This window comes from Vanacampus margaritifer, chromosome 3 (genome assembly GCF_051991255.1).
Source record: "Vanacampus margaritifer isolate UIUO_Vmar chromosome 3, RoL_Vmar_1.0, whole genome shotgun sequence".
Classification (NCBI taxonomy): Eukaryota; Metazoa; Chordata; class Actinopteri; order Syngnathiformes; family Syngnathidae; genus Vanacampus; species Vanacampus margaritifer.
In genome coordinates, this window is record NC_135434.1 from 613,836 (window position 1) to 638,948 (window position 25,113).

Genomic DNA, 25,113 nt, shown 5'->3' on the forward strand with positions numbered 1-25,113 from the left:
ATTCGTTGCAGCGTCCGTTCGTCCACGCTGGGTTTGTTTATTTGCCGCAGCGTCACAATGTGACCAACCACAACGTGGCTCTGTGATTGGTCGCAACCATCGGTGGAAATCAACGGGCTCGGTACAAGGTGTCATCTCGGGAGTTTGTCAACTCACAAATAGCGGCAGAATTCATCTTGTTCCGGTCCGGAGTTGGAAAAGCAACCTTTGGGTCAACAGCATGAATGATCGTTGAAAAAGGTTGTGGAGCGGCCTGTGGGGCGCGAGGGTGGCGAGGGTGGCGGGCGGTCTCCAGAAGACCAGAAGGGGAGGCGAGCTCAAGCTCCATGTTGAATTCTCTCTCTCTCTCTCTCTCTCTCGCCCCCCCCCCGCCACTGCAGCGGGAGGATGAGGACGAAGAGTCTCCCGCCGCGAGCTGAGCGATGACGACAGGCGGTGGCGCCGAGCGCCCCCACGTACCCGAGTCCCCCCCCCCCTCTCTCTCTCTTCTCTTTCTCTCCCTCCAATCCCTTTAAAAGGGCGCCCGTCCGCTGCGCCGTCACAAGTCGAGCCTCCAGAGAGGCAAAGCGCAGCAACATCTCCGCCTAATTCCCACCCCCACCTCCCCCCCCGCGCCACCTCTTTCCCTTTTCGACACCCCCACAAGCGTCCCTCCTGATGGTTGAGCCGCGTGCGCCGCTGAGGACTTTCACAGCAAGTTTTTCATTTTTGGTCCTCATTTCCAAGCCAATTGTTTGAAGTCTTTTGAGCTTCTGCTGCGATTCTCAGCGGGTGAGTTCGTCTTTTCGTCCTCTTTTTTTCCGATCTGTCGTGTGCGGTCCCGTTTGCGGCAATTTGGAATTCGGGCTCGTGCTGGCGCGCGCGCGGAGGCAACTTGAACATTTTAGACTTCACACCTCCGCTGCTTGCCGCTGCTTGCCGCTGCTTGCCGTTGCCCCCCCCCCCCCTTTCCCGCCCACCTGCTCAAGTGATGGAGAACTTGTTGCCACACCAACAAAATTGTGCTTTTGACTAAAGCGAGCAGATTGAAGATTGCGTAACAATTGCGGTTCGAACGCAAAAGCGCAGCAGGTCCATTTCAACTCATCCGAATCCCGATTGGGTTTAGAATTGTCATTTTCTGGATACATATTTCTCTATTTTTCCGATCAGCGCAGAGAGAGGTTTTGGTTTTGTGCGCATCCTGTGACAAGTCATCGTTCGGTCTTCTGCTTTTTGCAATCTTTTCTTTCTGCGTCCGTCTTGGAGAGTCGAACTGTCAACGCCGTTGATGAAAACGCAAAAGCGACGTCGATATTAAGAAAAACATCAAGTCGAGGAAGTCATCCATGTTTACCAAAGCAAGAGGTTTGAAAATGTCAGCCCTGTTTAAACTCCTCTTACTTTTTACACAAGGACTAAATTGTGCTCAATATTTCTTTAAAAGAAAAAAAAAAGTCATTTTTTGAAGAGCCAAATGGTCTTTTTTCCAAAACGCCGACAGTCCGTTGTTGGCTGTCGGCAAATTTCCCACAAATCTTGACCTTAGCTTGTTTGAAGATGAAATTGTGGTCAATGTTTTTCCTGAAAATGTTTCCGGTGGCGAAGACGAAACTGCGGTTAGTTTTGCAAAAACGCACGACGAGTTCAATGGCATCGAAATCCAAATTTCAAGAAACGCTTCCGATTGCAAAACGCAAACAAAAATGAAGCCTTTTCGGGAAATGCTTGCGTCGGGTTCGTTTTTATGAAAATGTTGACTTCCTTGAAAACTTGATTGTTTTTTTTAAGAATAGTTGAAAATGATTGTTAAGGCAAACACAAACAAGGCTTTAGTTGAAGACTAAATCTTGGTGAGTTTTGACAAACGTTGACGTCATTGTTTACTAAATACACATCGACATTTATTTATTTATTTTTAAACGCATCACGTTTGTTGAAGAGCCTAAATCAGTCGTCCCCAACTTTTTTTTTTCCCCGGACCGCTTCATAGAAGTCCAGAACTTTCGTAGACCGGCAACGAGGGGAGGTTCGATGATGCAACAACAAACGTGTGTTTTTATGGACCGACTAGCGGCACAAACGCTACAAAAAGATGCACTTTGGAGTCATTTGTAGATAAAACAAGAAGCGTGAAGTCACATTTGCAAGTAACAATATGAGCTGAAATGAGCCAACGTAAGAAATCGCGGCACAACAAAACTCAAGTTGACGAAGACGTCGCCAGGACGCTTAATCGAGACGCGCTTTCTGCGGGAACCGGAAGCCGACGTCGCCGCAAATCCACGTTTCAAGTTGCTCTCCTCGCTGTTGTCTCACTTCTGGCAATGTTAGCCCTTGCAAAGAAACTTTATTTATATATATATATATATGTGTGCGTGTTTTAAGTCATTTTGCAGAGGACAAAATATGTCGGCCTTTGTGACGTTAAAAGCTCAATTAAAATGAGTCAGTGCTGCTGAAGGCCGCCATTTTCCCGCTATTTTGATCAAATTTGCAATGAATTGTGGGTAATCCACGCCACAAGGAAAAGGGGAGCAAAAGGCGACGGCGCGCTTCGGATGACCGGCGACGCCCTCCGCACTCGCGCCCATCAGCAGGACAGCACAAGGTGCGAGTACGAGGCGGGGCCTGAGATGGTTAGCATCGTCGCGTGCGTCGCAGCCCGGCAGAGGAAATTGCAACCGAGACAATCCGGACTCTTTTCAAAATAAAATCTTTTTGGGTCTCGGATAGCAAATAAAGCGCAAGTGCAGTCCGATTATTGTTTCAATTCTTTCAACTTCGACCTTCCGTCAATATTGACGTGAAGTCCGTCGATCCGTCAACGGCGGATGCGCTGATATTTTGCCGACGGTTTGAGAGACGAGCGATCTGAAGGCCGATCAAGCGCAAATCTCCGAGCGGTGAATGTTTGCGAACTTCGGCAATTTTGTGTTTTCTTCAGGCTTTGCAAAAGGTTGCAAAAGGTTGCAAAGTTGTTCACAGGCAGTTTTGACTCGTCATAAACCGCTTTTCTTGTCACAAAGAATTTTTGAATTTGTGCTCACAACTTTTGTGAACATCTTTGAAAGCTTTGATGAACTCTGACGAGAACGCAGAATTTGCTACGTTCGCAAACATCGAACTTAAGAGAACAACTGGGTTGATTTCTTGTCACTTTTTATGTATTGATTTCTTTAAAGCTTGGACTGCTTTTTTTTTGTTGTTAAAATTGAAAAACGATTTACTATAGAAAAGTATTTGCTGTTTTGTTAGAATTTTAAAACAAAGCTGTCGATTTGCTGTTTGTTTAAATGAAAAGAAAAACATGTTGAGAAACATGCTTGTTTTTTTTTTCATTTTATTTTGATGCTAATATTTTTTTATTTTACTGCAGAAGATTGTCATCTCCAAACATCGCTTATCAGCGTCTTTGCCTGCTAATAATTGGTATCGGCCCTGAAAAAAAAAAAAAACGCTCTCAAATGACTACACATAAAATAAATGAGCGAAACTCGCTGCTTCTCGTGCGCACAAATATGCAAATCTACATTCACACGTGCGTGCGTGCGTGTCTCGCGAAGGCGACTCGCTCTGCAGCTTCATGCTAATGTTTGCACACGTATGATCGGCCAACGCGGCGTCCGCTCCACCGCACGCTCGCATGCGCTGTAACGCGTGCGCGTTCCACCCGAGTGCGTGTGAATCGGCGTGGCCGCTTTGCCGGCGTCATCCGCTCGTTGCCAAGGAAGCGAGCGGGAGTCGAAGCGGCGGGAGGCGCCCGACGGCCGAGCGCGGCTGCCTCACATCCGCATCCGCCAATCAGCTGACTTTTTCGCTCGCCGCGCGTCTCGGCGGGGGAGCCCGGCCGGCACCACCGGCACCGCCGGCGTGGGATTAAAGGCCTGGACTTTTTGGGCGCCTCGGGCCGACTCTGCTGCTTTGGTCTTCGGGGGAACGCGGCCTTTGAAGACTCGGACTCATCGGCCTTTATGGAATCACAAACGTTTGCTTCATTGAAGGTTCGAGCGACGTGAGCACTTTTAGGCTTCGTTGAAGGCGAACAAGGCTCGATCCCAATACTCGAAAACTGGTCACGTCCCTCAGCCCTCGGAATGCTCGTTCACGACGACAAAATGGTTTCCCAATTGTCCGTAAAGTGTAGGGGGAGGGTTCCGGACGAGGGTTCCGGACAAGGGTTCCGGACAAGGGTTCCGGACAAGGGTTCCGGACAACGCCGACCTCAGCTTGGTTCTTCCTTTCTAAAATGGCGCCGCCTCAACAATATGGCTGTAAACGACGACGGCTGCAATGGCGACCGCCGGGAAATAACAAAAAGCAGGAGACCCTCAGATGCGAGGATGTTAACGTCAGGGGTGTCAAAATGAGTGCATTCATTTTGAGTTCATTTCAAGTTCCTTTAAAACCGCAAATTATTTTTCCGTGTGATTAATGAGCGCCCCTAATTGGAAAGCCTCTACCGGGGAATTTCCGGTCGCAAGCGGCAGACGCGTCCACGTCAACATTTTGCAGTCCTAATTCTGCGTATATTTGTGGAGGTCAAGTCGTATTTTACAATTTGAAAAATGTGCAGAATTTCGCAAGTGACTTCGTGTTAAAGATGAGATCGTTCTTAAGATGGAAAGAAAAATGCACTGAGCTGTCACCAACGTCTTACAAATGCAATGATGCCATCTAGTGGCAGAAGAAAGACCTCAACCCAAATCAATATCACACTTGCTTTTTATATTACAGTTTTTCATTTGAACTCCATTTTATGAATTATTATGAAATGACTCAGTGAGTAAAAGATGCAGCCATATTTCTCATAGGTTAACATTTTTTCCCACTTTTAAATAGTATGAAAACTAGCAATTACAATTACAAAATGGAATCGCCTGACACCCTGTAGTTAACTGGCAGCCATTTTGACGGAAGCAACCCCCTTCTCTCCCGGCTGTTTGACTGGATTTGGACGGATTTTGCGAGGCCCAAACGATATTGTGTTCTGTTGCTAACAAAACATGGAAGCTACCGAAAGAAAGATTAAGAGTCTCTTCTTTCATTAGGAAAAAAAAGTATTTCCATTTTGCAGCAATTAGCATTAGAATAGAGCTAAGTTTCATCATCATTCACAAATCTATTTAGAACTGTGAGTTAATGAGCTTTTTTTCAACATGACCCTGGTTGATCTCTGTGGCCACCTGATGGCCGTTTGTGTAAGAACTACAATTTCTTCCCCTGTTGAGAGACGGCATCAAAGCCTTCTGTATGCTCTAGCGTACAGACGATGATGATGATGATGACGATGACGATGATGATGATGATGATGATGACGATGATGACGATGATGACGACGAGCGTTTGCTCAGGCCATGAAAATCTTTCAACGGCTGCCAACGTGATGAAGTGCGGCCTTTTGTGATTGTGCAAAAAAGCCTCCGCGGAACATCGAAGAAATCGGCGTGAAAGCCTCCCGACAGGATGATTGACAGCCAACGATAACAACTCTTGTGTGCGAAGCGATCAAGCGTGAGAAGTCAAAAGGACAACAAAGTCCAGGACAAAGAAACGCACCAACTGACGTCAAATTCCACACATTAGAAGTTTTAGTTTTAGTTTTGGGACGTCTGCTTTTGGTTTCATCCCAAAATGTTTTTAAAAAGGGGGAGGGACATAAGTGGACATTAAATTATTGTCCTTTAAAAAATAATTTTTTTTTGAAACATTTTTGGAATGTCTGGATTCAGTTTCATCCCAAAAACGTAAAAAAAAAAAATTAGGGGGGACATAAGTGTTTTTCACAAAGCAGCGACGACGATGTTGAACGTGCGTGCGAAATTCTGGTGGGGAAAAAATTGCCATCATAAGAATAAAGATCAAACAAATACGATTGATTCCGGGGGAGGCGGCGGGAACCCGAGCTGATCACCCGGCATAGAAACTGAGTCTGCGCCGCGTCATGATGGCCTTCGACTGCCACGAGGGAGCAGGTTGAAGGTTCGAGACTGACCGGCGGTTGGGTTGAGGCCTCCTCACGGACCCGGTGTCGCCCGCAGGAATCGTCTGCCGCAAACCAGGTTTTGATGGAGTGGCCGAGGACAGGTTCGAGGTCGGTGCAGCTTTCCGTGCCGTTCGATATCATTCCAAATCATTCCGCAGTTTTCCTTCCGCCTTGCGCAATTTCTACAGAAACGACATTTTCTAGTTTATGAAACGATCCTATTTGGTCTTTTGTCTTCTTCCTGTTGAAAATGGAGATGACATCACCAGGAAATAGAACATGAGAAATCACGGCTCACCTGTTCTCACCTGTCGTCTTCAGTGGAAGGTATTCATTCTTCATGACACATAATGACGTGGACACATTCAAATAAAATATCTTCTTCCTGCTGAAAACGGCGTCAACAAGCCAAAGCTGTCACGGCTAAAATGAGGAAAATCCCTTGGGTTCGATCTTGTCGTCGTCACAAGTTAGCAGATACGACGGCCTTCATCTTCATCTTCATCTTCATCTTCATCTCATCTCGCCAAGCGACGTGAATGTGAGCTGAGCAAAGCGTTCCTCATTGCGAGCTAACGGCAAAGTGCTGCTTCATGTTCCAAGTTATTGTACAAAGTGATGATTTTTGTAACCTTGGCTATCGAATGGCTTTCGAGTTTGATGATTCGCTGGGCAACATCCGCAACGTCCAAACGCTTTTTATGATCCTCCAATTGAAGCTTAATAGACGTGAAAAAAAAAGAACTTGCTGCTAAGCTCATTAGCTTGGAAATGAAATGAGTCTCTTTCCTCCTTTTTGCTTTTCAGAACCGGCTTGGGGACACCGCGCTAAGCCTCCCGCGCACACACGGACGGACGGACGCACGCACGCACGCACGCACGCTCGCTCGCACGCACGCACGCACGCTCGCTCGCTCGCACGCACGCTCGCACCCGCGGACGCCATGCAGGAGTGCGAGGCCAGCGTGTGCCAGCTGCAGCCCAACATCATCTCGGTGCGCCTCTTCAAGAGGAAAGCGGGCGGGCTGGGCTTCCTGGTCAAGCAGAGGGTCTCCAGGCCGCCCGTCATCGTGTCGGACCTGATCCGGGGCGGGGCGGCCGAGGAGTGCGGCCTGGTCCAGGTGGGCGACATCGTGCTGGCCGTCAACAACAAGCCGCTGGTGGAGCTGAGCTACGAGCGCGCCCTGGAGACGCTGAAGAACGTGGCGCCCGAGAGCCACGCCGTGCTCATCCTGCGCGGGCCCGAGGGCTTCACCACCCACCTGGAGACCACCCTGACGGGGGAGGGCCGCCCCCGCACCGTGCGGGTCACCCGGCCCGCCGCCTTCCCGCCCTCCAAATCCTACCAGAATTGCTCGCCTCAGCTGAGGGCCATCGAGAACCTGTCGTCGCCGTCCATCGCGCTGCTGGCCGCGCAGGAGCCGCTGCTGCTGAGGGAGGGGGGCCGCGGCGGCGGCGGGGGCGGGGGGCTCTTCTGCAACGGCCTGGAGGAAAACAACGAGCTGCTGAAGGAGATCGAACCCGTGCTGCGCCTCATTCGCAACGCCAAGAAGGAGATCAACGGCGAGGGGCAGCGGAACGCGGCGCGGAGGGACGCCGGCGTCCAAGTGGCCGGCGGGTAAGTCTCGCCTTCGCCGACAGCCGCCGTTGCTCAAGGGCAGTCGCATGTCGCTTGTTGGGAGAGCAACTCAAAGTAATCGGTAGTCTAGCGAATCACTTTCTACTCTTTAACCGCCAAAAACGTCAATTGACGTCAAGGACACGCCCACTGTATACTGCCAAAAGCGTCAATTGACGTCGCTTGTTGGGAAAGTAATTCAAGTAATCAGTAGTGTAACTAATTACTTTTAAACCGGGAAAAGGTCATATTACCAGCGTGTGACGTTCCTCTGAAGAAATGGTAGTCATTACAAAAACGGCTAGCAGCAGAGTATAAGAGATCAACCATGCAGGGCAATGTTGCAAAAAGGCTCTTTTCCTCAATCATTTGTAAAAAACGATGAAACTTCGCTCTTTTCGAATGCTAATTGCTGCAAAATGGAATCAGATAGAATTATGCTTTTTTCCCCTGATGAACGAAGAGACGCTAATCTTTTGGTAGCTTCCATGTTTTGATAGCAATAAAACACAATATTCTGTGGGCCTTATGAAATCCGTCAAAATGGAGTGAAGGGGATTGCTTCGGTGAAAATGGCTGCCAGTCAATGAGTTAAGAGAGGTTGTCTGAACTTTGGGGATTATTTGTCATTCGAAGGACAAACGGTCTGAAATAAACAAGTTCAAACGAAATGTCAACAAATAAAATGCTAACATTTTTTAGAGACGATTGTTGACTTGAGTTAAGTTGACTTGAGTTGTCCTTTTGTCCTTTTGGCGTATTCAGGAACTTTGACATTTTGTGAGAAACTGAAAGTATCCTGATGAATGAATGTTCTCATCGGCGAGACAAGCGGCGCGAAGAGACGACTTACCACAATCACGTCCCCTTTTGCCCATTTAATGACGATGACGATGACGATGACGAAGGCCATTCCGGCGCGGCAGCATTCCTGAGCCAGGCCGCCTCCGTCTTCCTGCTTATCGTCCCCCCGATCATTATCTCATTCTTGATTCTCATCCCGAAATTCCCTTTGGAGGATTTATGGCCTTCCGCGGCGACGGAGACGCGGCGCTTAGCTAGCTCGCTTAGCTAGCTCGCTTAGCTAGCTCGCTTAATGGGGCCTCCCGCGCGCACTTTGAAATCCTGGGATTGATCCGGAAATCATGCTGACATTCGCCGATGGCGCTAATGGCGGCCGTTGGTTGGATCACGCCTGGTTGAAGGTTCGCCAGGGTCCGAGTGCTTTCCGAAACGGGAGCTGACGCTACTACGACTTTGAGCTGACAGGCGAGCCTGCTCACTTCCAATTCATGAAGTCCACAGACACAGTTCTACTCTTTTCTTCCTCTCAAAGACGGCGCCAGGCTGCTTTCGGACTTTTTTTGTTGTTTTTGCTCTGTTTTCATTTACAAAAAGATTTTGATTTGCTTCTATGAAAAGTTTGTATGTTGGTCCTATATTTGTACTCTGCTGATGTTGTGGGTCAAAATGAATGAAAACCGTTAATAACTCATTTGCTCCCAAAAACGTATTTATACGTTTGTTTAATTGATTTATTTTTTCTTCTGCTCGAGCATACAGAAGGCTTTGACGTAGTTATTACGAAAAACGGCCATGGCTGACATGACGGAGCGAAAAAGTGCTTTGGCGCTCACAGTCAGGTTAACCAATCAGATGGCTTGCTGGCCGGTTGCCAGGTTGCCAAAGCCAAAGTCTGTTGTGATCGTCTGAAAACGTTTTTTTCTCCGAAAGATGACGTTCATTTTCATGAATTTAAAAAAAAAAAAACAGTCTAAAAACCAAGTCTGAGAAAAGAAAAAAAAAGGAGTCCGAGTCAAGTCCGAGACAAGTCAAACTTTTTGGTCGTTGAGCGCTGCAGGTTTGACAAGGAGACGTTTCACGCTGTTTGTTCCGCCCCTGATTTTATGCAGTCGTGTTTCCGATGATTTCGTACTTTGTATTTGTATAGTGGGGGGGGAGGGGGGGGGGTTGTTTTGGTTTTATTGAACATATAAACATAAACAAAACACCTTACAAGTCTAAAATATAAATTTGAAAAAGTAAACAAGAATAGGAAGCAAGAAAAGAGTTTCTCTGTTCAAAAGTGGTCAGAAGATGTTGTTCGCCGTTTGGTTTTGTTTTCCCAAATGAAAAATGTTTGCAAACCTCATATTTGGATTCAACACAGAAAATGATCCGTCGTCGTGAAGGACGACAAAAATCAGTGAACAATTACTGCCGATGTGCTGAAATCTGAGAATTTGGACAATTTGAAATGAAAAAAATGGCTTCAAACGATTGATTATTAAAATAGTTGCCGATGAATTTGATCGTGGATGACTTGTGGATTAATCGATGACTTTTGAGCGCCCTCGAAACGACGCCATTTGACAAATGGGAAAGAATTGTGACAAAATGCTTTCATAATCGAGCAGCTCACAAAAGATTTATGAGGCTTGTTTCATTTCACACGCTGATGGCCGACGCTCGGCGCTTTGTTTACAAGGAATTAATAATTGAATTTTCCATTCCGCGTCCCAGACGAGCATCGCGAGCCGAGAATGCAAAACGGCGCCGCCCGATGCTTGTTTGACGGCTGCGACCGCGAACGTCTCGGCGAGGCGTCGCGCGACATTCTTCGCCGCCGCATCACAACTTTGACTTTTGCTTCCATGAAGAGCGCAGCGAGGAAAAGAACAAAGTGTGAAGAACCAGTTTGGCCCACGGTCCTCGCAGGTCGCGCCACACCCGACATTTCCTGCGGCTCGCTCTCCAGTCGAAGGCTGCTGTTGTGGCACGCGGAGGCCACGCCCTCGCTTGCCTCCGCGACACTATTTAAGATGCGTGCGTGGCCGACGGTGAGAGCTTCTCATCTTTCTTGGCGCGGCCGTCAGCTCTGCCACAAATTCTTGTTGCTTTGCCAAGCTTGCGCTCGGAGTTCACCGGTTGGCACGGTAAGCGACCAAGCGTGTGATTTGACGCATTGTTTTGACGTAGCGTTGATGCCGGTTGAACGAGAATTTCCTGACGAGTTGTTGAGTCGCATCCGGATTTTGCATCTTTGAAAGCTTGATGCAAAAAGTTGCGTTAAATCCTCCTCCTCGTGCGCTAATGCAACTTTCAGCCAAATTTGCAGCCAATCACAAGAAGGAGTCATGCCGTCGTAACAGGACAGATGAACCACCCCCCGATATTCAGCAATTGATTATTTGGGGTTTGGGGTATAATCTGTTTGGGGACTCTTTAACCCCCCGAAGATTAATCCGCCCTAGGACGCTTTAACCCGGGGCCGAGGGGGGCTCATCTGTCCTGTTGCACCGAACCACCTTGAAGCAACGCTGCACGAGCGTCTGCACGAGCGTCTGCACGAGCGTCTGCACGAGCGTCTGCACGAGCGTCTGCACGAGCGTCTGCACGACTCCTTTCAAGGCCAACTTTGGCAACTGCTGTTGGCCTCTTCCAGAGCAGATTTCGAGTCTGCAACGACACGTCCGATTGCCGCTGAGACGATTCTCACGCACAAGTGAAATCAAAACAAACGTGAATCAAATGTGAATGTGAAATCCCGCACATCGACGAGGACGCTTGCCAAGATGGAAAAACAAATATGTCATTCAAAAAAAATAAAAAATGAATAGCGCACTGAGCGTTTGTTGACGTTGTGGGGCCGCGAGACAATCTGATTGACGAGTAAGCCGTCCATCCTGGATGGAGGGCGGGTCCTCGTACCTCTACAGGGTTTGCTATTTAATTATGCATTTCTTGCGACATCAAAGAAGATGCTGCTTTGCCTCCGGCGCCGCCTTCGACAATATTTGGAAAGCCCAAAGCTGGCGACGGCTGCAGGCAACTTGTACAGCGCGACGTTGCTGAAACGGCTGCTGCTAAAAGAAGGCGTGGCAGCGCGGGAAACCTCGACGGCCAACGGGAGAGCCTCAAATGCTCCGCGGTTGACGCGCGTGCGTGCGTGCGTGCGTGGCGGCTATTTGAGGACGCCTCGTCTATTATTCAAAATGATTTGGCAACCGACTGTCAGCATGAGTCAGCAAAATCCGCAACTTTTACAAGTCGGCTTGTCAAGGTCAGAACCGGTTTCATGTGGCTATCGTGAGAAGACCCCCCCCCCCCCCCCCACCACAAAAAAAAAAAAGTCTCATGAAGTCAATCAAGTCATTTGACCTGAAAATGGCGTCTGGACCAACACTTTGAAGCGTTTCTCAAATTCGGACCCTGAAAACTGTGAAATTTGTCGTCGTCGCTGGAAATTGGACCGGGACCGACATATACAAATGCAAACGACAAAATACGTACGCTGCCCAATTTGCATAAGAGCCCACCGAGCAATGCATTGGAACGGTTCGAAGACGATCGGATACATTTTGGAGGAAGAGTTTGTTCAAAAATGGAAAAATAAATTCAAAGCAGAAATCTCGGTGAATTGTTCAAGTGAGGATGCAATTTTTTACATTTTTGTAGAGGGCGCTACTGAGCCATTTATTCCAAATTGCACACGAAATCTCTATGGCAGCGAAAGACAGTTTTTGTGACAAAAGCCTCCACATTTTCTCGGCTCTCGTGATTTGTTCAAGAACGCCGCATTTGATGCCCCGCCCCCCGTCACGTAGTATTCGGAAAAGCAAAGATTTGCGATGGGACAGCCCAAGTTTTACGTCAATCGGACTCCCCGTCTCGGACAGAGGGGCAAAAAAGTACGAGCCGCGTGAAGCAGCAAAAATGGGCCCGAATGTGGACGTCGCTCACTTGACGTTCATTTTAGGGTCCGCGTAGGCCAATGTTTTGTCTTCATTTTGGGGTCTCCCAATTTTCCGAGCCGTAGGTCCGACCTTTAACCTCAACAGGGGGCGCTACAAGACTTTTTTTTTTGTACTCATATATGGCAACTTTAAAATAGCCATTTTTTTGCCAGGTGTGTGCAAAGTTTCAAAAAGGGTTCAAGGGTCAAATGAAGTTGCCCTGTAAGGGTGGTCCACCCCTGACTGCTGACCCCCCCCCATCCATTTTCCCGTGTTGCAGGGACCTCGGCGTGGGAAACGGAACCTCAGGCCAGCTCGCATCTGAAAAAAACAGGAGGCGGGACAACATGCAGGTGGTTCTGCGCAACATCCAGCCTGAGCAGGTAAAAAAAAACACACCTGAAAACACCTGCACTCTGCAAGCTCTATCTGCTGAAAACAAAAAGACACTTGCTCGTACCGGCCGAGGGTGTTTCTCCACGGGGGGGGGCTGGTGGTTGGGGGGGGGGGGGCTTCTTAGAGGATCTCGGACAGATTCTAATCCTCATTTGTGCTTTTAGGAAGTGAGCCGGCTATTTTTTGTGTCAAAATAAAGCATTGGCTCTCCATCCAATCATCTTATCACCTCCAAACGCCCCCCCACCCCCCACCCCGCCCCCTCCTCCCCCGCACCCTAGATTCAGATCCTTCCGGGCAACAAGCCGTTGCCACGGCGGCAACATTAAATCCGGATTACGCGATGGCGTCCTAATCTGCACGTGCTCCGTGTTGATCCTCGAAATACTCCCACGGGGCAAAATGGAGGCGCCCCCTTTTGAGGCTGTTCGCATCCCTCGAATTAGGGGGGTGGGGGGGGGGGTTGCGTGTGTGGGATGGGGGCGTGGGAGAAGTCATACAGGAAATGTTATTTTGGGCGTGTGTGACTTGTAGCAGAAATTGTAGCAAAATTTGAAATCGAATCACTTGAGTTTGAGTTTATTGCTTTGAAAAGAAAGTACTCAAGTAAGTATTTTGCTGAAAATATTTTGATTTATAATTGCCAATAAAAGTGGTCTTTTGCTTTTACAATCTTTAACCAGGTTAAAAAATAATGATAATAATTTTGACCCTTACAATCTATTTTTTAAGGTCGATAGGAACAAATGAATCATAGTTTTAATTAGAAAGTATTTTTTTTAAATGCATTCATTCCTGAAAATAAATTTGGATTGCAAATGATTGTCCTTTATTTATTATTTTGTTTGCTTTTAGAATATATTTGTAAAATGTATTTGATAGTGAAACAATAATTGTTCATTAATTATTCTCATTCATTGAGTAATTAAAAATTCAACAAAAGAACAAAAATGGCATTTATCATTCAAATTTGACTTATTTGAGAATGTAGGCTGCTTATGACATTTTTAAGATAATTGTTTATAAATGTTTTCAGAAGTGCTCCATAAAGTTGAGTTCATTTAACAAATAAAATGTAAACTTCTTTCAAAATGACATTTTATGTCATTCAATTTGAAAGGGATTCATTTGAAAAGAATTTCAATCAATAATAAACACATTAAAAATAAAAGGGTTTAAAATGTTAGTTTTTTCAAAATAACATTAAAATTTCGGAGTCAGAATTGCCATTGCGTGGAATAAGTATGCGTGTGTGTGTGCGTGAGCGTGTGCGTGAGCGTGTGCGTGTGCGTGAGCGTGTGCGGAGTTCACAAACGCAACAGGAAGTTGCATCACACATGAGCGTTTAATTTGATCAAGGCTGTCGCGGCGGCAAACGTGTTCATCCAAGGCTTCCATCCTCGCACTCGACTGCCGGATTAGCCACGCATGCCCCCCCCCCCCAAACCCCTCCCCCAACCCGCCCTCCTGCATAATGTAGCATTTTCACAAGGTTCTGCGGCTTGGGGACGCCGACAGATTGCTCGCTGACGTCCATTAAAAGTGCATGCCGAGTATTGCTCGCCGTGCGTGTGCGTGCGCGCGCTCGCGTGCATGTGGGACCCGTCGCACCCAATCGTTTACGCTTTACTTTCCCGGGCTGCCACGCTCACTCGTCCTCATTTGCATTATTATTTTTTGTATAAGCCGCCCCCCCCCCCCCCAAAAGTTTCACTTGTTGATGCATGAAGAGCAGCCGCATAAGCATAAATAAAATATGTTGACGTTTGTGAAGCTCCAAACAGTCCTCGTCGCGTTCTCATTTGGATTTGACCTTCAAATCAAAAGCATCGCGTGGTCGGCTCTTATGCAAATTGGGCAGCAGACGCGTTTTGTCGTTTGCATTTGTATATGCATTAGTGCTTTTAAAGTGTTAATTGATTAATCCCCCAAAAATGATCGCATTGATCCTTTAGCTGACAGTAAACATTAAAGTTGTGTTTGAGCAATAAACAGAACTAAATGTCTTGAAGTAAAGCGTTTCGTAAATGTTGACATTCAGAATATTTGCTCATGTCAAACGATTGGAGTCGTTTGTTTTTCATTTTAAACGATGCAAGTAATTGATTGATTAGAAAAAGAGGAGCAAAAGCGCGTGCAGGAGATCAAAACAATCCTCAAAGCGTTAAATAAGGAAAGAATGAACGCATCACGAGTGCCCTTCAAATTTGGCGGGAAACAAAAGTCCGGGTTCGACCGCTCTAATCTGCATACGAAATGATTTTCCAAGCAGGAAAGTGTGATGTTTGCTGGGCTTGACTCGTTGCGGCAGGATTAACTTTGCGCGATTGATTGCGCCGATCCTAAACGGCGAGCTTGCGATCAATCAATTGCCACCCGAAAGGTTAGCGGCCGTTAGCGGCCGATTGTGTTGATCATGGCGGCTTTGCAATGCAAACAAGAAGTCGATGTGGCAGAAGTCTCCCATCATGCACTTCATCATCTGGAGGAGGGCGCCGCCGTCAATCCATGTCATCGATGCGGCGTCCTCGCTGATGTGGAGTGATTACATTCTCGGATTTGACCTTTTCAAAGCGGACCGATCGTTCCGGACCCACAGAAGATTGACTTTGGCCATGCGGGAAAACCTTAGCATAGCGTTAACAGCTAGCCTTGCCGTTCTTGTTGAGAAGACGGCACAATGTTTGTCCGGTAGAACTCAGTGCTGCCCGGGTAGTGCTGTGGCACAATGTGGTACTACACTGAAGCCACACAGCGGGAAGCGATATCAAAACAATGGTTTAAAAATCCACAATCAAGCGAGGGAACAAATGGAAAGGGAAGAGAAAATGCAAGCTTTCGTGGCAGGGGGGGCATCTTAGGGAAGGGGGGGGGGCGTGTTGGGGGGTGTCAGCATGAAATGATGCCAGATGTCTTCTTTCAGGCCACCACCCCGGCCAAGATGTCGCCCACCAAAACGCTACAGAACGGAAGCCCCTCCAAGTGCCCCCGCTTCCTCAAGATCAAAAACTGGGAGAGCGGAGGCGTCTTGAACGACACGCTGCACCACAGCGCCAGCAAGGTGAGACGCGCGCCAGCAAGGTGAGACGCGCGCCAGCAAGGTGAGACGCGCGCCGGCAACGCCGTCGTTGATTCCACGGCGCAATACCTTACAAATACAAAGCTTCTCGTGGCATTAAAAGGTCATATAATATTTCAAGTCATATAATATATCGTGGGGGGGCCGCATTTGTTGGAGGGGGGTCTGCAGTCCAGCCGTAAGCCGCACGGCGAAGGCCAACAAACGCCGCGCTCGGCCAGTGACGGAAAGCGACAGGCGGGCCCAAACATCTGCGCGGCGTCACGACGGCGTCGGAATGAAAATCTGCTTTGAGTCCTGTTGAGACTCGCAAAGCAGACTTTGATGAAAGCAAGTATTGAACAGAGCAGCCGCGTTTGAGCGCTGGCCTGCAAAGCGGGTGCGAGGCGGCTGACGACCTGCTCGGCTATTGACAGTTGCCGTCAGTTACCAGGCAACCAGGAAGTTGCCGCATGGCGCCGCCGCGCGATTGGATAACGCTTCCCGCCCGCCAGGCCGCCCCTCGATGAGCCGCCAAGTGGCGAGCGGCTGCTTTATTAGCGTAGCGCATTTGCTACGCATCCGTCTTGTGCCTCCGAAAGGGTCCGGCCTCGATGCCCCCAATTTGCTTTTATTTTTAACGCTCCCTCCTCCATTTTCTCATCCCTTTTTCCCGCCGTCACCTCTCACACGCCTCGCTCGCCCGCTCTAATCTTTCGCCTTTAATACTGTATATCCTTTTATTTTTAGCTGCGTGCTCTCGCGCTTCTTTTTTTTTTTCATCTCCACTTTTAACTTTCTACACATCAACTGGAATCCAACCGCTTCTCACTCACGTTAAATATATTCGTCCAGTCCGTTTTTTTTCCACGGTTCGCCGTCGAAGCCCAGTTTGTGAAGCGCTGTCATGAAAAACAGATCCCTGTAGGTGGCACCATTTCATCGCTTTGGATTTCAGGTCCGCGCAGCTTTTGAAATGAAGATAATGATTAGGAGGTGAATCTTGTGAAATCTTCAAAACAAATGTTGTTTTTTTTTGTTTTTTTTAAACGCTCATTTGTACTTTTCATTATTAAAAAGGGTCAACTTGACTCATGTTTTAATTCAAATTGACAAAGTAAACCATTTTAATTGTCTGCCAATGAGATGTTTTATAGCAATTTAAAAAAAGATATACTTTTTCACTCTTAAAATGGGTCATTTTGACCTGGAGTGTAGAACATTACGTAATCAACCCAATAAACATGATGTGAAGTTGTGTAGCGCCCCACAAAAAATGTAGGGGGGGGGGGGGGGGTCTATTAGTATATGCTCAAAGTTCCAAACGCATCCAGGGAAACATTTGTATAACCTTATTGTCTGTCTGTGACAAGTTTGTCAGCCAAAAACGAATATTTGTGCTTTAACTTCAAGGTGGGCCATTTTTGACCCACAACATAAAAAGAGGCTTAAGCAAGTAGTTCGTGTACAATAAATACGATAATGGGGCCACAAAATACTAACTTGAGGCCATGAAATAGCGTGCACGGGAATCCAAATACTAAACTGTAGTCAGAAAATACTCCAACGCAATAAATACGACATCGTGTCCACAAACGAGGTGTCGCTCGAGGAAATACAAAATTGTACGAAATAAGCAATTGTTGTCACGGAAACACGTGGGCCAACAACACGCACCGATTGAAGACGACGCGTTAGCGACTGACATCAAGTTGAACCCTGGTGCTGCCGTTCTCCGCATGTTTCTTCCACGCATATAAATACATCGCAGCCTTCCTCAATGTTATTTTGGTGCTTTTATCGTTTGATGCGTCACAAAAAGCAAGAAACAAGTTGACGGTTGTGCTTGCAACAAAAGCTCGCTTTCTCCACTTTTTGCTCCGAAAGCGAAGTTTGGGGTAAAACCCACCATGTTGTGCCGCTAATGATTCAAGGGAAAAATCTATAACAAAGCGGTGGCAAAGTTCGCAGATGATCATTTTTTGTGCGTCTGCAAATATCCGTCAGAAGTGCCGGAAATCGGATTCGCACGTCCGCTCATTTGAGCCGTCCGCTCAATTTCCTTGTGTTGTTTGGCCAAGGGTTTATTTTGGCCTCCGCCGCCGCCGCATCGGCTCGGGAGCGCGTCCTTCCCTCGGACGAGCCAAGTTTGGACTGACACCGGAGCGGCGGCGGCGGCTGCGGCTGCGGCGGCTGCGGCGGCCCGTCACCGTCTGGCGTAACGGGCCGAAATGACAGCTGCCGTCAGAATCATCCGAGTGGACTCTCTTTGCATGGCTTCCTCCGTCGTCTTGCTCCGGATTTTCCACGCTTGGTTCTGTCGCGGCGCATTCGTGACTCACCGCCTCCGTCGCACGGCAGCCGTCTCGCACAAAGTCGTCGTCGTCATGAAGCCTTCGGGGCGTTCGCCGGCATCCGTTTCAAAAGGGCCTTTTATTGCAATTGAGGAGAACGACTTGATTTCTTTCTCACTCAGAGCCGTGAAATTTGGTCCGTTTGTCTGCCGTGAATAGAACCACAAAAAATAAACTCCACAGGCACAGGAAGTCCCCAAAATGGTCTAAGTAGCACCCTGTTGGATTATTATTATTTTTAAATCAGGCCCTTTGGCCAGTTGGATTTGCCAATAGTGTTAATTTCGTCTAAAACTAGACGAGACGAAACCTTCATTAATAAACATTTGTGTCGCATTTTTGTAGAGTCGTGAAGACGAGACAAAAATGTACTTCACAAAAAGTGGACCAAAGTCTAGGGACATTTTAGTACATAAATAAAAAGGAGACAAAAATGCTCGGATTTTGTCAAATCTCGCTGGTCTCAATTGTCACTGTGACGCTGTCATGTGACACGGTGACACGCCCCCTTTCAAATCTGCAGCTAGCGAGTGCAACGTACACAAACACGGGACGGACAAGAGGTGGATTATAAATCAATAAATGATCATTAAAATGATCAATAAATAAAGAAATTATAATTATAACGTAACAATGTCGATAAGGTTCCAACAATAATGTTAATCCGACCACTAACTAACGCCGGCTAACTTCCTAGCTTGGAGCCACTTGTTGATATACTGTAATTGTGTGAAATTGTTTTTCATCAAAAAGAGGAGAAGAAATTTGATGTGAAATCGTTTTAGAGCTGACCAAAAAAAACAAGATTGTCCTGAATAAAAATAGACTAAAACGACACGTTTTGTTGACTAAAACGAGATGAATGAAATGTTTTCTTGGACTAAAATAAAGACTAAAACGTGAGATTTTTAGTCAACTAAAAATGGACTGAATAAAAACAGGGACGTTGTTGACAAACAAGAATGATTGAAACTGGACTCAATTTAAAAATGGCGGATAAAATGAACACGATTTGGCAATGTGACATTTGATGGGCATCGCCGCGATGAGGAGACGGACAGAAAAGGTCCAAAAGTCGTGCCTGGAAGCACACAGGAAGCGGAACGTGGTGTTCGCTTGTGTAGGAAATGGAGCCGCTGTCCTTTCCTGAGCGGGTCGGGTCGCCGACTTGCGGAATTTCCAAGCAGCCGCTGTCAACTTGAGCTTTGCAGGCGCCACGCAGGTGATGCCGACTGTTTGGATGCTTCTTTGTCTGCTTCCAGATGCCCACCTGCGGCGAGAACGTGTGCCAGGGTTCCATCATGATCCCGGGCCCGCACGGCCGCAAGCAGGACGAAGTGCGGCCCAAAGAGGAGCTGCTGACCTTGGCCACAGATTTCATCGACCAGTACTACACTTCCATCAAAAGGCAAGACGCCATCAAAAGTTGAATTCTTAGGGAGCGCCACAGGGGTCAAATCCAGGCCCACAACAGTTTGGCGTGCTGCCTAATGTCCGCATAGAGCAGCACGTGCTTTAAGACTGCGACGCACAAACAAGTCCTGACTTCCGAGGGAGGAATCTCACGGAATCAGACGCCGTCGCTCAAAAACAGAGAATAGACTCTCGGTGTGTCAACAACAACAAAAAAAAGTCGTCAAGATTCGTTAGCTCTATCATCAAATGTTCAGTTTTGACCCGTTTTAAACCTGATTCTGGCCCGAGACAAAAGGGTTGCAAAGAAGACCTTCACCAGCAGTTTGAATGGTCGCCGGCATTTTGAAAGACTATTCAAACTGTTGACCACGAACGAACCCTGAGGAGAAATCAACATTCGCGACCCTCTCAAACGTTGACCTCTCAGTGGGATACGGGTTTGAGAAAACACAAGAAAATGGGACAGCCCGTTTGTCGTCGTGTGAGAAATCAGCTTTAGGTGACATCGGAACGAGTATCTGTTCAAATGTCCATTTTTTCTTCGGGGGATTCTCATCATCAATCTGATCCATTTTTTGCAACATTTGTGAAGCTTTTCAAGTTGAATCCAGATCGGACCCAATTTGGACGGCAGTGTGAATGCAACACTGATCTGCATCTCTTTCAAAGGGTTTCATGCAAGGAATGTTTTGTTGATTGTCTTGTGAACTTTTCAGGTCGAAGAATGGTCCAATCGAGTAAGTCCCGCCCACTCTCCGTTTTCCTCGATTCGCCGCCGCTGGCGCTTTCTGTAAATGACTCGCTGCGGGGTTCTAATTGGATGAAATTCTTGTGCGGTATCGGGGGGGTGATGACGCCGCCTTTTGTCTTGGCGTTGACTTGACAACTTTCAAACATGAAAATCATCAAGACTTTGAAATTGGGCAGAAACGTATTCATTTATTCATTTTCACCCTTGATTGGGCAGCTTGATGATTTGGATTTTAGATTTTCGCGCACGTTTTGACGCCGCCCGGTTCCCCTTTGCGCGCAGGTACAGTTCAAAGGCTCACGCGGACCGGCTGGAGGAGGTGACCAAGGACATCGAGGCCTCGGGGACGTACCAGCTCAAGGACACGGAGCTCATCTACGGAGCCAAGCACGCCTGGCGGAACGCCGCCCGCTGCGTGGGGAGGATCCAGTGGTCCAAACTGCAGGTGACGGCAACTGATGGGCTTTTATCTTCCAAATGATTCGGCGTCCTCGATAGGGTTGAAGTCGGGGGGACGGCGCTGGGCACACCTTGAGTTTCTTCTCGCCGCCTTCCAAACGATCAAAATAAACCTTCCCAAACTACAAATCGGTCAATTGGACACGCGGCAACCAAAAATAGCATCCTTAAAAAAAGAGAGTACTCACCTGAAAAATCCAAGTATCCAAGTATTTGCACTACGTTACTTGCTATCACTGTCCTAAAGGGACTCGACCCCCCCCCAACCCCCCCTTTTTATTTTTCAGGTTTTCGACGCAAGAGACTGCACAACAGCTCATGGAATGTACAACTACATTTGCAACCACATCAAATACGCCACCAACAAGGGCAACCTCAGGTAAGCAAAAAGCAAATCACACCAAGCGTCCGTCCGTCCGTCCGTCCGTCCGTCCGTCCGTCCGCCGTCCGTCGTCCGCGGCTCTCATAATCGCATGTGACATTTCATCTCCGCTCGACGGCGTCACACTCGTTAACCGCGGCCCGACCTTCGGGAAGGCGCGACTCGGCGCCGCATCTCCAATTCGCTCGGCGACAAACGGACGACGAGCTGAACTTGAGAGCATTTGTTTGTTTTGATCGTCAGACGACTTTTTCTTCTTCATCAGTCTCAATAAACAAGCTCAACGTAGCACGAGATTGCGCAAGCGGCAGATTGCTTGGCTGCCAATGAAGCGTCCCGGTTGGTTGACGAACGGCCGAGGGAGATTGGCTCGACCCGAATGACCCGATGGGCCCACTTTTTAATCACATCATATAATCGTCTTCCAGCTGAATGCTAACAATATCAAATGCTATAAACGGCTTGATGTCATTAGCATAGATGGAAGAACTGACACAAAACAAAGGCTACTTCACCATTAAACATTTTAAATCCAAATTGTTCAACACCATCATGTAATAACCGAAGTCTGCTAGCTTAATGCTAACATATAGTTCATTTCTCCATACAGAAGCTAACAGAAATGAGCATAAGCCACAACACTGACACAAAAACAAAAGAGAATTCAACATTCTATGTTTTTAACTGAAAAAGTTCTCTCCCATTCCATAATAACCAAAGTCTGCTAGCTTAATGCTAACATATAGTTCATTTCTCCATAGAGAAGCTAACAGAAATGAGCATAAGCCACAACACTGACACAAAAACAAAAGAGAATTCAACATCCTATGTTTTTAACTGAAAAAGTTCTCTCCCATTCCATAATGACCAAAGTCCGCTAGCTTAATGCTAACATGTAATGCAAAACTCCGTACACGGGCTAATGGAAATGAGCAAAGATTAAAAATAAAAAAAACTCACACACAAACAAAAGATCATTCAACATTGTTATCATATAGGTCGGGGTTCAAATATCAACTAGCTTAACGCTAACGTACAATATGAAAGGCCATAGACAAGCTGACAGAAATTAGCATAGCATGACGATCGTAAACCTGGAAACGCGCGTGGAGCAGCGATGCATAGAAAGCCGACATCCAAGATTGTCCTTTTTTTTTGGGGTCGCAGGTCGGCCATTACCATCTTCCCTCAGAGGACAGACGGCAAGCGCGACTACCGCGTGTGGAACAGTCAGCTCATCCGCTACGCCGGCTACAAGCAGCCTGACGGGAGCGTCCTGGGAGATCCCGCCAACGTGGAATTCACCGAGGTGCGCTCGCTTGCCAATTGTTGAAGCCTTTCGTGCACCTTCATCCGTTTTTCAGATTATGCATGAAATGCTCCTCTAAAAATCCTGTTGTGCTCATTCAGGAGTCGGCAATGAGTGAATGATGAGGGAATGATGAGTGGATGATCCCCAACTCGCCAATCACTACAAAGTGTTGCCTTGACATATGAGTGACCCGAAGTTTTCGCCACATAAGACGGCCTTGGGAAAGTCTGCTTAGCTTAATGCTAACAAACAATGCAAAATGCCATTGACAGGCTAATAAATGGTGGCTTTTACTAACCTCACTGGCATATATTCTTGATCCCCTGTGAAGAGTTGCGTTCGTGCATCCGTTTGTATTATACTGCCCCCTGATGGCTAAAGTGCACACAACAGGAGGAGCAGCACAACGTCTATTGAATCGAAGCAAAAAAATGTGGCAGACTTTTCTTTTTCGTGCTCAATTATGATTTAAAACGACCCCCACCGCCATTTTTTGTTGTTCTATTCCAATCCATTTCTAATGTTTGTGAATTGCATCACACACGGAATTTCTCCTCTTGGCGGGTTTTGCTGCATTTCTTGGGATGCGAGAACAGATTGCGTTTTTTTGGTTTTGTTTTCAGATTTGCATGCAGCTGGGCTGGAAGGCGCCCAAAGGTCGCTTCGACGTGTTGCCCCTCCTGCTGCAGGCCAACGGCAACGACCCCGAACTCTTTGAGATGCACGAAGACCTGGTCCTGGAGGTCCCCATCTCGCACCCCAAGTGAGTCGCACCACATCATCAAAACAATCACCCCAAAAAACAACAACACTGACTACGTTGGCATGCAGTCAATAATTCAGGTTTTTAGAAACAAACACTTTGTTCATTGCTGTTGTGTGAAACGGTTAGCATTTCTAAGCACGCCATTTTTGAGCGGATTATTTGGACTCGTCCCAAATTGTGCAACGGCAGCCGATTGCGAGCCAGCGGCTCGGCGAGTGCACGTCAAAATCTTTCCCGGCGGAGGACGACGGAAGCCCAAAGTGGCTTATTTGCACTAATGCTTCTCTTGGCTGCGGACTCGCGTTTGCCAGTCGGGGAACGATTTTTACAGGTGGGAGGGGTCGTCCGTTAAAGCCGATTGTCCGTTAAATCGAAGCGCCCCAAAAAACAGCCAACACTTTTTGCAGGTTATGCTTCAGAAGGCTTGAAGGTGATGATGAAAATGATCATCAGTGCGCGTATTATTTTTGAATCGATTAATCGACTAATTGGATTCATTTTGTTTTGCATTCAAGTGTATTACGAAAGCATTTTCTCCGATTAATGTTTATTAACCAGTGACTGGTGGTTATTTTCGTACTTCATATTCGTATAGCGATTAAAAAAAGGAGGAAACGATTCGCTCGTTGTTTTGTAAAGTAAAAGCAGATGTTTGCAAATATCTTATTTTGGTTAAACACAGAAGAAGGATTACAGAAATCAGTCAGCAATTACTGTCGATGTGCTGAAATCAAAAGATTTGGCTCAAAATGATGACTGGATTATTAAAATAGTTGTCGACTTATTTATTATTTGTCAATTATTCGATTCATTTTGACATTCCAATTATGAGAATGTTGTGTTCAACCGTGTCATTGTTTTTTAAATGGAATGTTATGTTTTTGTGCGTCTTGTCTCGGTCTTGGTTTTCACTCGTCCTTGACTCCCAAAAGTCTGGTTTTGGTCTTGTCTTAGTCTCAGGCAAGTCTTGGTCTCTGACAGCAAAGTCGCGAGCGTATTTTGTCCGTTCAAAAATTCTCCTTCAGTTCCCGTGCGGCTTACATTGAATTGTGACCGTTTTCGTCCCGCTCCTGCTGTGCCCAGGTACGAGTGGTTCAAGGAGCTGGAGCTGAAGTGGTACAGCCTGCCCGCAGTCTCCAACATGCTGCTGGAGATCGGAGGCCTGGAGTTCACCGGCTGTCCCTTCAGCGGCTGGTACATGGGGACCGAGATCGGCGTCCGGGACTTCTGCGACAGCTCCCGCTACAACATCCTGGAGGTGGACTTGTGGCCTCCACGACCCGACTTCTCTTGCCGTTTTGATGAGAACGTCATAATCCCTGCCGTTGTATCCGTCCACAGGAAGTGGCCAAAAAGATGTCTTTAGACACCAGGAAGACTTCGTCCTTGTGGAAAGACCAAGCCCTGGTGGAAATCAACATCGCCGTACTCTACAGTTTTCAGGTGCCTCCTCCTTCCGTCTCAGTTCGATTGTGCAGCGGTTTGTTTCGGGTGGGCAACTTGATGAGATTGATGTTGAGGGATGTCCGCAATGGATGCAACTTCTTCACTCCCGGTAAATTGCGGCTTCCAGTATTGGCCGAGAGCGATATTCATCTGCCGCGATATCGGCACGGATCGTATAATCGTACTTATTTTAAGAGCTCGTGTTGTAGTAAGACCGAGCCAAACCAGACCAAGACATTATCCAGACTAGAGAGGATCGAGACCAAGACGGGAGCAAGAATTTGGGAGGTCGTGACCCACACAAGAGCAAGACTGTACCAAAAAAAGAACCACAAACTAATTTTGCTGTGTTGTTTTTGGAACTAGCACTGCAGGAGCCCATGTTTGATTTGTTTTTACCTCCAACCACTAGGGGGCGATGTGTTTTGGTTTGTTTACCTGAGCCATGGGCAGG

At 47.3% G+C, this 25,113-nt stretch overlaps 1 protein-coding gene across 2 annotated transcripts in view; it reads left to right on the forward strand.

Annotated features, from left to right (window-relative positions):
- The first annotated feature begins 596 nt into the window (after window positions 1-596).
- The window catches only part of nos1 (nitric oxide synthase 1 (neuronal)), a 46,292-nt gene continuing 21,775 nt past the window's right edge, over window positions 597-25,113 (forward strand). Inside the window, exons 1-12 of one of the 2 annotated variants that reach the window (XM_077561267.1) lie at window positions 597-771; window positions 6,773-7,583; window positions 12,600-12,702; window positions 15,639-15,776; window positions 19,390-19,535; window positions 20,260-20,280; window positions 20,577-20,739; window positions 21,041-21,132; window positions 22,303-22,444; window positions 23,071-23,210; window positions 24,297-24,471; window positions 24,555-24,656. In XM_077561267.1, the coding sequence (XP_077417393.1) occupies window positions 6,910-7,583; window positions 12,600-12,702; window positions 15,639-15,776; window positions 19,390-19,535; window positions 20,260-20,280; window positions 20,577-20,739; window positions 21,041-21,132; window positions 22,303-22,444; window positions 23,071-23,210; window positions 24,297-24,471; window positions 24,555-24,656 (1,896 nt within the window). In that variant the 5' untranslated portion in view covers window positions 597-771; window positions 6,773-6,909. The remainder of the gene's footprint in view (window positions 772-6,772; window positions 7,584-12,599; window positions 12,703-15,638; window positions 15,777-19,389; window positions 19,536-20,259; window positions 20,281-20,576; window positions 20,740-21,040; window positions 21,133-22,302; window positions 22,445-23,070; window positions 23,211-24,296; window positions 24,472-24,554; window positions 24,657-25,113) is intronic. The other variant, XM_077561268.1, reaches the window with a different exon arrangement.